General features: G+C 43.1%; 1 protein-coding gene across 5 annotated transcripts in view; it reads left to right on the top strand.

The window, feature by feature from the left end:
• Positions 1 to 400: 400 nt before the first annotated feature.
• MAN2A2 (mannosidase alpha class 2A member 2) overlaps positions 401 to 13774 on the top strand; it is a 54201-nt gene continuing 40827 nt past the window's right edge. For all 5 annotated transcript variants that reach the window (XM_081965268.1, XM_081965266.1, XM_081965267.1 and 2 more), the window contains exons 1-3: positions 401 to 656; positions 734 to 991; positions 1081 to 1225. In XM_081965268.1, the coding sequence (XP_081821394.1) occupies positions 525 to 656; positions 734 to 991; positions 1081 to 1225 (535 nt within the window). In that variant the 5' untranslated portion in view covers positions 401 to 524. The remainder of the gene's footprint in view (positions 657 to 733; positions 992 to 1080; positions 1226 to 13774) is intronic.

Below are 13774 nucleotides of genomic sequence, written 5' to 3'. Positions count from 1 at the left end.
CCAGGAGAGGCTCAACCGCGGCTGCTTCGGGCCTTTGGCAGGAACGGCGAGGAGCGTAGCCCTTAGCCGGGCAGCTGGGCCTCCCGGACCTTCGCGTAGCCCTTGCGGGACCCGAACACCAAGCCGCATAGGCAGCAACGGAGCAGCCACGGGCGCCAAGCCGGGGAGCCTGCCTGCGGGGAGCCCAGGCCGGTCTTGCGGTAGGCCTTTGGGGAAGCAGGCGGCGTCCCTCTTGCCTTCCCGCGCTTCCGAGGCGCGGATCCACTCCCGGGGCCGGCTCGGCCTCGCAGGAACAGCAGCGGCGCGGCCGGGAGGCGCCACCACAAGCCAGTCAAGGCGGAGGCGAGGCCGGCGGCGCGGGACAGGGACCGGCGGGCCGCCCGCTCTGGCCGGGCCGGCAGGGGCCGCTGTGACCGCGGCGGTGCGGCTCCCGAGGCGACGCGGGCAGGAGCGTCGGCGGCGAGAGCCGGGCGGGCCGCGGAGGAGCTGGGTCGGGGCGGCGAGGCCCCGCGGCGCGGCGGCCGATGAAGCTGAAGAAGCAGGTGACGGTGTGCGGGGCGGCCGTCTTCTGCGTCGCCGTCTTCTCGCTCTACCTGATGCTGGACCACGTGCAGCGCGACCCCGCCCGGCCCCTCCCCGGGGGGCACCTGCCGCGGGTGAGTGCGGGCGCGGGGGCGCGGGGAGGGGGGCTGGCGGGGGTCCCCCAGGCTGACCTGGCGCGCCCCCCCCGCAGAGCCAGATCTCCGCGCTGCAAAGCCGCATCGAGCAGTTGGAGCAGCTCCTGGAGGAGAACCACGAGATCATCGGGCGCATCAAGGACTCAGTACTGGAGCTGACGGTCGGGCACGAGGGGCGGAGCGCGCTGCTGCCCCTCAGGATGGCCAACGGCTCCTGGGCGCTGCCCGCCGACGGCCGGCCTGGCTTCTTCTCCGTGGCGCCCGGAGACTGCCGGCTCGGCCCGCGCGCCGCCCGCCCCGAGCCCGCCCTGCAGGTGAGCGGCGGGGGGGGGGAGAAGAGAGGCGGGGGGGGGGGCGCCCGGGGGCGCCCGGTGCACCTGCTGTATCCAACCTCCGCCCGCAGATGCTGGAGGTGTCGGCGCTGTTGCCCTACGACAACCAGGACGGCGGGGCGTGGAAGCAGGGCTTCGAGATCACCTACGAGCCCCACGAGTGGGATGCGCAGCCGCTGCAGGTCTTCGTGGTGCCCCACTCCCACAACGACCCAGGTGAGCCGGCGGGGCAGACGGCAAGTTGGCCTTCCATGGGGGTAGGACTCGGGGGCTGCCTGGCCGGCCCTGTAGTGGGGAGGGGGCGCTCGTGGATCGGTGGGCGCCACAGGTCCTGAATTGGGAGGAGAAGGGGAAACGCCAGAGCAGAATGAGATGCAACCCATCCAGTGCCTGGGCTGGGTTGTTTTCTTGCAGAATGTCAGGCTTCCTGGGAAATCTCTAGTGTTTTCAGACTTGGTTTGGCTTGGATGGTCATGGTTTCACAGTTGAAACAATGGTTAATTCTGTCCACGTACTATGACATTAACGATTTTTCATCATGTCTTCTGACTGCGAGTTGTGTTCATGGATGCGTTCTGCCAGTCTGTTTGTCCTACATATTGGCTGTTGCAGTCTTCATTTCCACTGTATGTTGGAGATGGCTTCTGTATTTACTTCTGGGGCTGCTGGGGTTTTTTTGTTTTTTTTTTGATAACTTAGGATGCAGGGATGGGTTCCGGCTGCTGCTACTGCTGGTTTGCTCAGGGACGTGCACATGCAGAAGACAAAAATAAGATGGCTGCGCCTATGGTACCGCCGAACCGGTTCAGGGGCATGGCAGGCCTGGGTTGCTGCTGGTTCCGAACTGAACCGGTTCGGCCAAACCGGTAGGAACCCACTTCTGTTAGGATATATTGGAGAGCTTTAATTGGTTTGTGTGCTATGCTGATACTATGGGGTTGCAATAGTCTGTTGGTAGTTTTGAGATGTTTTTGATGTATGGCAGTGTTATAATTTTTACAGCTTGTGCTGGTTATGTTATATTGGCTTGAGTGGTCAGGCACTTTTTGATGAAGTTTCGTGGATATCCATCTTGTTGCAAGATGTTGTATATTTTAACGTTGTAAACCACCCAAAGTCACCTCATGGTGAGATGGGCAGCAAACAAATGTAAAAAAAGATGATGTTTCCTTTTTCTACAATTCAGGGTAGCTGTAGCGTTTGTGTTTATCTAAATAAAATTTTATTCATTTATTTTATTCATGTATATAGTTGCCCATTTTCTAACAAACTCTGAGAGGCACTCAGTCAAGTCTTCTCTAGTTGTTCCTTTTTTATAATAAGAAAGAGGTTGTCTACATAGCAGATCTAGTGACATGACCATTTTCCACAACGATCATTGTAGCACACCCTAGTCATATAATCAGAATTAGGAAGCTTGGCAACTGACTCATATTTATGACGGTTGCACTGTCCCAGGGTCCTATGATCACCTTTTGTGACCATCTGATAAGCAAAGTCAATAGGGAAGCCAGATTCACTTAATAACTGTGTGACTAACCTAACTGCAGGGATTCACTTAACAGCTGGGCAAGAAAGATTATAGAATGAGACAAAACTCACTTAGCAACTGTCTTGTTTAGCAATAGAAATTTTAGATTCAATTGTGATCATAAGTTGAGGACTCCCTATAGAAAGGCAAAGCTTGATGTTCCACGATTCTGAGTATTTCAATCTCAATGTATTTGGTTAGGTCATGTGTGTTCCGTGGTAATGGTACCATGGATTCTTTCACAGAATCTATGTGCTGTGATATTGAATGAAAGTTTAATCTCATCTTCTTCTATGATTATGTTGCAGAAAATGACAAGCTTAGACTTCTCAGGATACAGGAAAAGTTTATTTGGCAGCCAGGTTCAGAAAGCTAGCACGTAGCTAGCATTGGAAATTCTGAGCAACCTTCATTATGGAAGCACACATTCTTATACATTCTCAAAGGCAGCATAACACGGAAATACTTAACTCATTTCTTATTGGTTACCTTGAGGAAAAAGCCTTATAAGGAAATGGGGGTCTTACTTCTCCTTTTGTCTTGGCCCATAGGTACTGACTACGTGTCTTTATGCGAACTTTAATTGAACCTTGTGGTTTTGGACTTTTGACATAGGGACGTTTGCTGGAACATGTTGTGGTTGAAGGCTGATGACATTTCCCTGTCCCTTTAAGCAAGCTTCTAACTGTCCCTTTTATGCCACGTCTTCATTCTTATATTTTAATCCATATTTTATTCTACTTTAATTAGGTCTTTGATATTGTGGAAACATCTACAAGCAAACAACTAAGCTCCAGAGCATAAAGGAATCCACTATTCATCATCCTTGTTTTTATCACACATGTGCACCACTTCCTATATTGCCTTTTATTCTTCTAATGTCTGTGAAAATCTCACCATCAGTTTCCCACACTCTTCTTTTCCTTTTTCTTAAGACATTCCATTTTCTTTCATATATTTGTAGTCCTTTATTCTCTTTCTTTGACCAAACTATAACATTTTCTGTATTGGTCAGTCACATTTGAGTTGGGTCAATGCTCATTATACACTGATTCGTTTTTGACTTTCTCTATTTCTCCCTCTCTTTTTATTTTATTGTACAGATTGTTAAGTAGGCCATTCCAAGGGCACCACGTTTTTCTCTTTCACCTCTCACGCCCAACAAACTGGGCAATTGCATGCTTCATTTTCACTTATTTTGACAAACATTCTTTGAATCATCAGTCCATACACTAATACTTTCTACCGCAAGCTGAATATTTTAAAATGCCAAAATATTAAGGAAATGTTCTAACAAATCTATTTCTGTAATTTTTCAGTTTTTATGACAATGTGCAGCTGTTGGGAGTGAACTTGTCAGATACACCTTGGTCTTTGGCATTCATTTTCAAGTCCTTACTCTTTGTTGTGTCATACAATCTATTTAACATTTGGGTACTTGGCCAATAATATGACTTCATTTGCTAAGATGAACATGTCTCATCCTCAACTAACACTCCTGTGATGTCCCTGCAAGGATTCCAAAAATATCTCACATATCCAAGAGGCGATTGTAGCATTCTCACCTTGCACTGGCTAAGTATTCTCTTTATTCTCCCTTATATTTACTTCCCTGTTGCAGGTAATCCTCAACATGATCACAATTGGAACTGGAACTTCTTTCGCTAAGCAATTGTTGACTTGTACCTGGTTTTATGAACTTCTTTGCAGTTGTCATTAAGCAAATCAGCTTCCTCTCTTGAGTTAGCTTATTGGAAGCCCCTGGAAAGGTTGGAATTGGCGATCAGAAGACCCCAGGATGCTGCATATGCTGGTTGCCAAGTTCCAAGTTCTGCTCATGTGACGGGGGGGTGCGCAATGGTTGTAAGTGTGAGGACCACTCATAAGTCACATTTTTCAGTGCTCTTTGCATGGTTCTTAAATGAAGGATCATAAGTTGAGGACTACTTTTATACTATTCTCACCATATTCAGAAGGCAACCCACAAATGTATTTGTACAGAAATGAAATTCAAGCTTATTTACTTTATCGTACACTTCCTCTAAATTAGATGACATGCAGTCGAGATTGTTTCTCACTTTTCCCAAGAAGAAACATTGAAAGAGAAATTTGATTGAGACACCTCCTCCCCGCCCGATATTAAGGTGCATTGCAAATCCTGAATGTTGCTTCTTGTCCCTCCCTTTTTTGTATATATTTTTAAAGTTTACAAATGCAAGGATAAAACAAAATAATCTAAGAAGAATATAGAAAGTAAAAAAAGTACAGATAAAATTTATTTAAAATAATTCCCTTCTTCCTCCAGACAATTTCAGTACCTTATCACCTTCTCTGATGTTGCACTAAAAATACTTGTTCCCAGATCTCATTTCCTGTCAAGAGAGAAACATCTCTCTTCATAACAGTTATTCTTTTTCAGTCTAAATGTTTTGGTACTTGCTTTCTTTCTCTCCACATAAGGGAGCTATCAGCATATTCTTCCAGTTAACAGGTACACTCTCAGCCTTCACATTCATTAAACAAATCACTCCATAAGCAAATTCAAATAACTTTATTGTGGTTATTAATCAGCAGAAAGAAAGAAGAAAATAATTTTCAAAGATCCAGAACATCCAAAAATAAATGAAGAGTGATAACTTTACTAAAATATTTGCTAAAAAAACCTTTATTCTTATTATTTTACAAACCTAAAATTTAAAAATACTGTATAAAGCCCCTGACAAATCTAAGGAAGGTGCAGCACAGTAGTTGAAAAAGTGACCAGTAGGCAAAGCCACGCTCAAAAAAGTTCCGTTGCTCTTATTTATTCTTTGCTTTATTTTGTGTGCCACCATATAGAACCTGGCAACTTTATAAGTTATTTCAGGATTAATATCAGAAAGTAAGAATTGCTTGTACTGCTGGTCATTATGTCCTGTTTTACAAGCCAGGAGTGGGGCAGGGAGAGCATTTCGGGATGTGTAAAACTGCCAGTACAAAAGAACCTGTTCGGTAGTTTCTGTGTGTTCTTCCCAAAAATAAGAAGGTGGCGCATTACATCAGGCTAAGCTAAAGGCCCTTCTCAGGTGGGGAATGTTAAGATGTGTGAGATATGTGGCACGTGCCAGGATGCATCTCTGACTGTCCGTCCCAGGAAGCCGAGTAGTATTCTTCCACTTCTTGATCTATGTCATACAGGCCTTGTTTGAGTGGATTCTTGCCTGCTCATAGCACAGGGATGCTAATAAGTGGGGGAGAGTCTTAGGAGGGGAAGCTTGTTATAAACCTCTTCTTTCCACCCCCTTTGAAACTTATCTTTCTAACACTGACACCTGTAGGGAAAAAATATCAGCGTCATCTTGTAGAATTGCCGAATTCTGGTGTCCCATCTCACCATTCCAGCCTCCATGCATAATGAGGAATTAAAGATGCACTGTAGAACTTGAAAAATTGCTCTTAAGAATGTAGACTGGACAGGTTAGAAGGCGGTAGAGTTATTATATAATTGGGCTAGAGACATAGTCTCGAAATGCTTGATGGCTGCAAGTGTGTAGGTTAATACATACCTACAGCCATCAAGCTTTTTGAGGCTAACCTACAATGGTATAGTAAAATATAATATAATAAAATCTTAGAATAGCTGCTGCACTTTGATGTTCCTTTTTTGAAGCATAGTTGATGAGCCCTTTATATTCAGTAGCCTGAAAGATTGTCCCCAGATATTGAAGCATTCTACCTGTTCGATGGAACGGTTGTTAATAACCCAGGTACGCTTTTTAGGGCAATTTTAAAAATTAAACATATTTAAACATTAAAAAACCAAATGCAAATTTCTACTTGTTACAGCTCTTCCGTATCAGTATCATTAATATCATTCATATTTACATAAGCTCTATTTCTATAGTTCACTAATCTATATTATATAGCCATTTAGGTTGTATTAATATTTACAAATATGTACAGTATCGTATTATTGTAGATATTACATAATTCTTATACAGTAGTTTTACGTCTATCCTCCAGCCATTTATACCATCTACTCCACACTTTATAATACTCCGATTCTTCTCTGTCTTTCAATTCAATGGTCAACCTATCCATCTCTGCACACTGAAGTACCTTTCATATTATCATTGCATCTGAAGAGATATTATTCTGTTTCCAATTTTGAGCAAAGATGATTCTAGTTGCAGTTAGTATATGTAATATTATATATTGAAATTTTTTACACATATTTCCACCTAATATGCCCAATAAGAATAGCTCTGGTTTCTGTTTGATCTTTTGTTCTGTAATTTGTTCCAGCCATTCCTTTATTTTAAGCCAATACTTCCTGGCTTTGGTACAGGTCCACCACATATGGTAGAAGGTTCCCTGTTTATAGCTGTATCTCCAGCATTCAGGCGAGCGGTTTGGAAACATTTTGGCCAATCTCACTGGAGGTAAATGCCAACGATAAAACATTTTGTACAGGTTTTCCTTGTAGGCTGCTGACATCGTTAATTTATAATTTTTCTCCCATAATTTATCCCGATCTAATTCAATACTATTGCCAAAATTTCTGGTCCAGCTTATCATCATCTCCTTCACTGTTTCTTCTTCCATTTTAAATCTTAAAAAGTAATCGTATGCTTTGGTAATAATTTTTCCCCTGTCCCTTGCAATATTTTGTCCAATTACAATTGTTTTCCATAAATGCCGTGCTGTTATACATCTTTTTTATATCTTGTCCTAATTTGGAGATAGAGCCACCACCCTATCTCTGTTTCTTGATTCTTTAACTCCTGATCAGTTTTTAATTCTCCTTGCTCAGCTAATAATTCTTTGTAACTCACAATCTTGTTTAGATCTAATACGTTTGGATAAATCATCACTTCCATTGTTGATAACCAAATTGGAATTTTCATATAATGATTTTTCTTAATTTTTTCACAATCGTAGAACAGAGCATCTCCTACTATGTGTCTCTGGAAGTATGAGTGAGTTTTGTTTTTCCCCTCCCAGAGAAATGCATGCCAGCCCAGTTGGAGGTCGTGACCCTCTATTGCTAATATCCTCCTATTATTTAAATTAATCCAGTCTTTGAGTCAAATCACTGCTGCCACATGATAATAAAGCTCCCAGTCAGGGAGACCAAACCCCCCCTTATTTATACTATCTTGCAAAAGTTTAAGTTTTATGCGGGCTTCCCCCCCCCCCCCGACCAAATAAAATTTAATATTATTTTATTTAATTTTTCAAAGGATTTTTCCCTAACTTTATTGGTACCATTTGAAAGAGATGCAGAATTTTAGGTAGAATATTCATTTTAATTGTGGCAATACTCCCAATTAATGATATTTGTAATTTCGCCCAGTTGTCTAAATCTTTGTATTTGTTGTAATAATTTATTATAATTGTCCTCTTTTATCGAGGAACATTTCGCCGTTAACCAAATTCCCAAATATTTCACCTTCTTGGCCTTCTGAACCCCCAATTTCTCCTCCAATTCCTAATTTTGCCTGTTGGTAAGATTCTTAGATAGTATTTTCGCCCTCACGAGGGTCCAAGAAAGCCTTGAGCAGGGGGGGTCACGCGTGGTGCAGGGAGGGCATTAAATTATGGGGGTGGGCATGCAGGTGTGTGCGATAACGCATGCGTGTGTGCTTTTGGCACCGGAGGCAAAAAAGGTTTGCCACTGTTCTATAATAAAGGCCAAATCATCTGCAAAGGCTTGTACTTTGTATTCTTCCTTTTTAATTCTCAATCCTTTTATTTCCTGCTTTTGCCTAATTTGTATCAATAATGTTTCTAGTGATAAAATGAATAAAAGAGGGAATAAAGGGCATCCCTGTCTTACCCCTTTGGCTACATTAAATTTATCTGTTGTTTCCCCATTTAATATTATTTTTGTCGATTAGTTGGAGTAAATCGTTTAGGGCGAATTGTAAATGCCTTTAATTTAGTTTTAGAGTAGTTGCTGCTTCTCTTTACTATAATGTACAAAGATGTCCAAAATTCTCCTGAGTCCTGCGGACAAGGATGTCTCTCTGCTAGTTGGGTAGATGAAACTTCACACTCTCCAGCTGTTTTATCCACATCATTCACATAACAATTACATAAAAGAAGTGCCAGTATGCAACCTAGTCTTACGCCTTTGGTAAGTTGGAATTCATACTGCCAGGTATCCTTCAGCCTACTATTTATTTATTTATTTATTTATTATTCATATTTATAGACCGCCCCCTCTCCCGAAAGGGACTCGGGGCGGTGTACAGTCACTAAAATACGTTATAAAATACATACAAAACAGTTAAATAATTAAATACGTAGGTGGAGGAGGTTGCAAGACTGTACATAGAATAATAAATATTAAATATAATATATAGTGTATTAAAAACTTTTTAAAACCCCAAACCCAATTAAAATGAATAAATCCCCGGGAGGTAGAACTAAGAAAGTGCCAGGCCAGCTGATTGAAATAGGTGAGTCTTTAACTTTTGCCGGAAGGAACGGAGGTCGGTGGTAGTTCGAATGTCAGGGGGGAGGTCATTCCAGAGGGTTGGGCCCATCACAGAGAAGGATCTACTCCTAGGTGTCGCCCGCTGGCATTGACTAGCAGACGGCACCAGGAGGAGCCCCTCTCTGTGTGAGCGGATAGGTCGCAGGGACGTGTGTGGTAGGATGCGATCCTGTAGGTAACTAGGTCCACTGCCATGGAGCGCTTTAAAGATGGTGATCAATACCTTGAAACGCACCCGAAAGGCCACAGGTAGCCAGTGCAGCTCGCGCAGGAGAGGTGTTACGTGGGAGTAACGTGTACTTCCCATAATAACCCGCGCGGCTGCGTTCTGAACTAGCTGCAGTCTCCGGACGCGTCCCAAGGGAAGCCCCATGTAGAGAGCATTGCAGTAGTCCAGGCGAGACGTCACCAGCGCATGAGTGACCGTGCGCAGGGCACTCCGGTCCAGTAGGGGGCGCAATTGGCGCACCAGGCGAACCTGGTGGAACGCCCCCCTTGCCACGGCTGCCACATGGTCCTCCATTGACAGCCGGGCATCAAGGAGGACGCCCAAATTGCGCGCCCGCTCCACAGGGGACAATTGTTCGCCCCCTATGGCCAGCGATGGAGTCAGCTGGCTGAACCGAGGCGCCGGTAACCACAGCCACTCGGTCTTGGAGGGGTTGAGTTTAAGTCTGTTGTCCCCCATCCAGACCCCGACGGCTTCCAAACACCGGGACATCACTTCGACAGCCTCGTTGGGGTGGTTTGGGGTTGAAATATACAGCTGAGTATCATCAGCGTAAAGATGGTACTCAACCCCAAAACCACGGATGATCTCACCCAGCGGCTTCACATATGCGTTGAACAGGAGAGGCGAGAGGACCGACCCCTGTGGCACCCCACAAGTGAGTGGCCTCAGGGACGATCTCTGCCCCCCTGTCAACACACATTGCTTCCGGTCGGAGAGGTAGGAGCCGAACCACCGCAAAACGGTGCCTCCGACTCCCATCCCCTCCAACCGGCGCAATAGGATACTACGTCTTACTCTGACCTTTGTTCGTTCATGTAATGTACAAATAAGAAACAGTATTGGCAATCAGTGGTGGTATTACACAGCTTGTCCCATAGCTTGATTTGAAATACAGAGTCAGGTCCTGTCTTAAGATCAGCAAAGGCTGTGTAGAATGAAATAGTAGCCTGAGAGATGTATTTCACAATAGCAATAGCACTTAGACTTATATATTGCTTCATAGTGCTTTACAGCCCTCTGGACGGTTTACAATGTGAGCATATTGCCCCCAACAATCTGGGCTCCCATTTTACTAACCTTGGAAGGATGGAAGTCTGAGTCAACCTGGAGCCAGTCAGGAATAAACTCCTGGCAGTTGGTAGAGTTTGTCTGCAACATTGCATTCTAACCACTGCACCATCATAGCTCAATAAGGTGTTGTCAATTGTTGAGCGGCCTTCCCTGAACCCGGCTTGTTCCTCTGCCAATAATCCTTTCTCTTCCACCCAGCCTCCACTTATGTTTCCACTGGAGATGTCCTCATGAAGTTTGCTTATAATATGCAGACTTATAGGTCGATAGTTGGCAGGTCTCATTCCCTTTCTTATAGATGGGTATAATGATTACTAGGCTCCAGTCCTTAAATATATGACCAGATTTATAGATGCTTGAAAAGTGATGTCACCATTTAAAAAAATTAGCTCAGGTATAAATAGCATTTGCAACTAGTGCCTTCCCGGATTTTAGATAAAAAATTAAGTCCATAAATTCCTTGGATTTACTGCTTGCCAAATAGGCAGTTCTTCCATGTCAATATAGAAAGATCTGTTTGTCATTCAGCATCTTTGTAAAGTTCCCTACAGTGATTTTCCCATATTTCTGGCAGTATAAAGTTATCCAGCTGGCATGAACCAGGACCAGGATGTCCTGCAATGATGCGCCAAAAAAAGAGAAAAGTTCTTTGTTTTAACTGAATGAATAAATAAGACTCCATAATGCCTTCATGTCTTTTATTTCTTTTGCCTGATTAGATACTTGTAATCTAATTCTGATCAAATAGTTCTTCTGCCTTAATTGTATGATTATTTGCGTTGTATAATTTACAACTAGCCGTTAATCTTTTCCTGGCTTTTATGTAGTCTGCATCAAACTATACCCTGTTTCCCTGAAAATAAGACATCTCCGGGTAATAAGCCCAATCGGGCTTTTGAGCATATGCACTAAAATAAGCCCTCCCCTGAAAATAAGACCTCCACGAAAATATTGCAGCACAGCAGCAGCCATGAGGTGACTACACTTGCAGCCTCCTGCACCTCAAAAATAATAAGACCACCCCGAAAATAAGGCCAAGTGCTTATTTCGGGGGTCAAAAGAAAATAAGACCCTGTCTTATTTTCAGAGAAACATGGTAGTTTTGATGGACGTGCTGGCTGCATATAGTGCTTTGTGTTATTTCAAAGGAAATAATTTTGAAGCTCCTGTACAAGGTTATTATATAGTCTAGGAGGTCATTGGATGAATCAGTTGTAATAAAGAGACAGAGTGTGTCTTGAAAGTACGCAGTTGGTCAGCTATTGAATTATCTAGTGGTCCATTTTACTCTATAGTTGGATAACCATTGCATCCATACATTAATTTGGTGGAGATCTGTTCAACTAAGGGTAATGAGCATAGAATAAGTAACAAATCATCGCTATCAACTTGGGGGAAACTTTAAAAGAGTCAAGAAACTGTAAAAACTTTCCAGATACAATTACATAGTCTATAGCAATGATGGCTAACCTTTTTTGGATCGCGTGCCAAAGGCAGGGGGAGCGCAGGGGGGTCATGCACGGGCATGCTCACACCCATGCTATGCGTGTGACCCCAGTGTGCATGTGCATGCGACCAGTGCTCCCCCCCAGTTTTAGTGGGCTTTTTTCGCCCTCCCCAGGCTCCAGAGGCTTTCTAGAAGTGGAATTTCCCCCCATTCAGGCCCAAGGGAGGGAGGTGATGTGTTTGCTTGCTGCAAGGCATGTCAGGGGAAAAAACACCCTGGAGAAAAAAATGAGATCAATGGACCGGGCTGATTCCCTTCAGCATATCATTGAGGTGTTAAGAAAAATAAAATAAAAGTCTTTGAGAAGTATATTCTAATTAATAAACAAACTTTAATACGAAAATAATAAAAGTAAATAAAACAGAAAGTTAACTAATTGTTACATTTTGATAATAAAAGCTCCGTCTGCCAAATTGGCAGCCGGACAAAGAACAAAGGAATGAGTTCTGGAATGTGTGAAGCATGCGCAATAAATCACTTTCAGATAACTTTGTTTTATGACCTGCGCAATAAAGCTTTCTTAGTTTAACTCTTAAGTGTCAGTTCAGTCAGTTCATGTCTAGCAAACTTTTTAACGTCGTGACACCCCTTCTTTTGCTAGTCTGGGCTGACGTCATCAAATCATCAATTAAGGCACATCTTCTTTCGCAGATACTCGTGTTGATTTACAGGAAGTGGTTTGTTAAGCATATCTGCAATCTGATCATGTGTAGAAACATATTGCAATTTAACAAAACCTTGCTTAACTAATTGCTTTGTGTTTTGATAACGAATGTCAATGTGTCTGGACCTAGAACCTGTGAAATGTGACTCAGAAATATAAACAACAGATACATTATCTTCCATCACGGTGATTGGTCGAATCGGACGTGTCCAGATATCTGTGATCAAAGCATCAAACCACGTTAGAGAATTACAAGCATCTGAAACACAAGCATATTCAGCTTCAGTAGATGAACATGAAACAAAACTCTGTTTTCTCACTTGCCAGTAAACAGGACAACCATTCAGGAACATCATGTAACCAGAAGTGCTTTTGCGTGACTTCTTGTCACTCGCCCAATCAGAATCAGAAAAACAAATCAACTTTGGTTGATCAGTGTGTGTTGGTTCTAGCAATAACTTCATGTGTTTAGTGTGTTTCAGGCATTTCAACAACTTCTTAATGCATGACCAATGAAATTGTGTTGCCTTACCTACGTGTCGTGATAAAAGATTAACACTAAGTGCGATGTCAGGTCTGGTCCAGCTACTGATGTATAATAGTGAACCAATGACTGAATGATAAAGTGTTTGGTCCTCGAACTCAGGACTTGGTTCATGTGTTAAGTTGTGAAAATCTGTTTGCATGGGTGTCTTTGTTGTGCTAGCATCTTTCATGTTGCAATGATGTAGAATGTGGTCAATTTTCTCCTCTTGTGAAAGACTAAACCCCTTCTGTGTCTTTTCAATTTGAACACCTAAATAAGTGCTAATGTGTCCTAAAGATTTCAGTGTGAAGTATCTCTGCAAACTTTTGGCAAAAATCTCACTCATTTTCTTATTTGGACCAATATAAACAATATCATCAACATAGACAAGAATTATCTCATATGCATTGTTAGATCTTTTTGTGAACACGCATTCATCAGTTTCGGACTTAATAAAGCCCATTGAATTTAGTTTGTCAGTAAGACATAAATACCACATTAAATCTGACTGTTTCAGACCATAAAGACTTTTGTTCAGGAACCAGGTATCCCCTTCTTGCTTTCGGAATCCTGGAGGGCTTCTCACGTAGATCTCTTCATCTAGGTCTGCATGTAGATAAGCTGTGTCCACATCAAATTGAAAAACTTCTAAACCAAGAATAGTTGCAGTGGTTAAAGCAATTTTTACACTTTCAGTTCTGACTGTTGGTGAGTAAGTGTTTGTGTAGTCCTCAGGATAACGTTGAGTGAAAC

Source organism: Natrix helvetica, assembly GCF_964273705.1.
Source record: "Natrix helvetica genome assembly, chromosome: 12".
Classification (NCBI taxonomy): domain Eukaryota; kingdom Metazoa; phylum Chordata; class Lepidosauria; order Squamata; family Natricidae; genus Natrix; species Natrix helvetica.
This window is presented reverse-complemented; position numbering and strand designations above follow the sequence as displayed.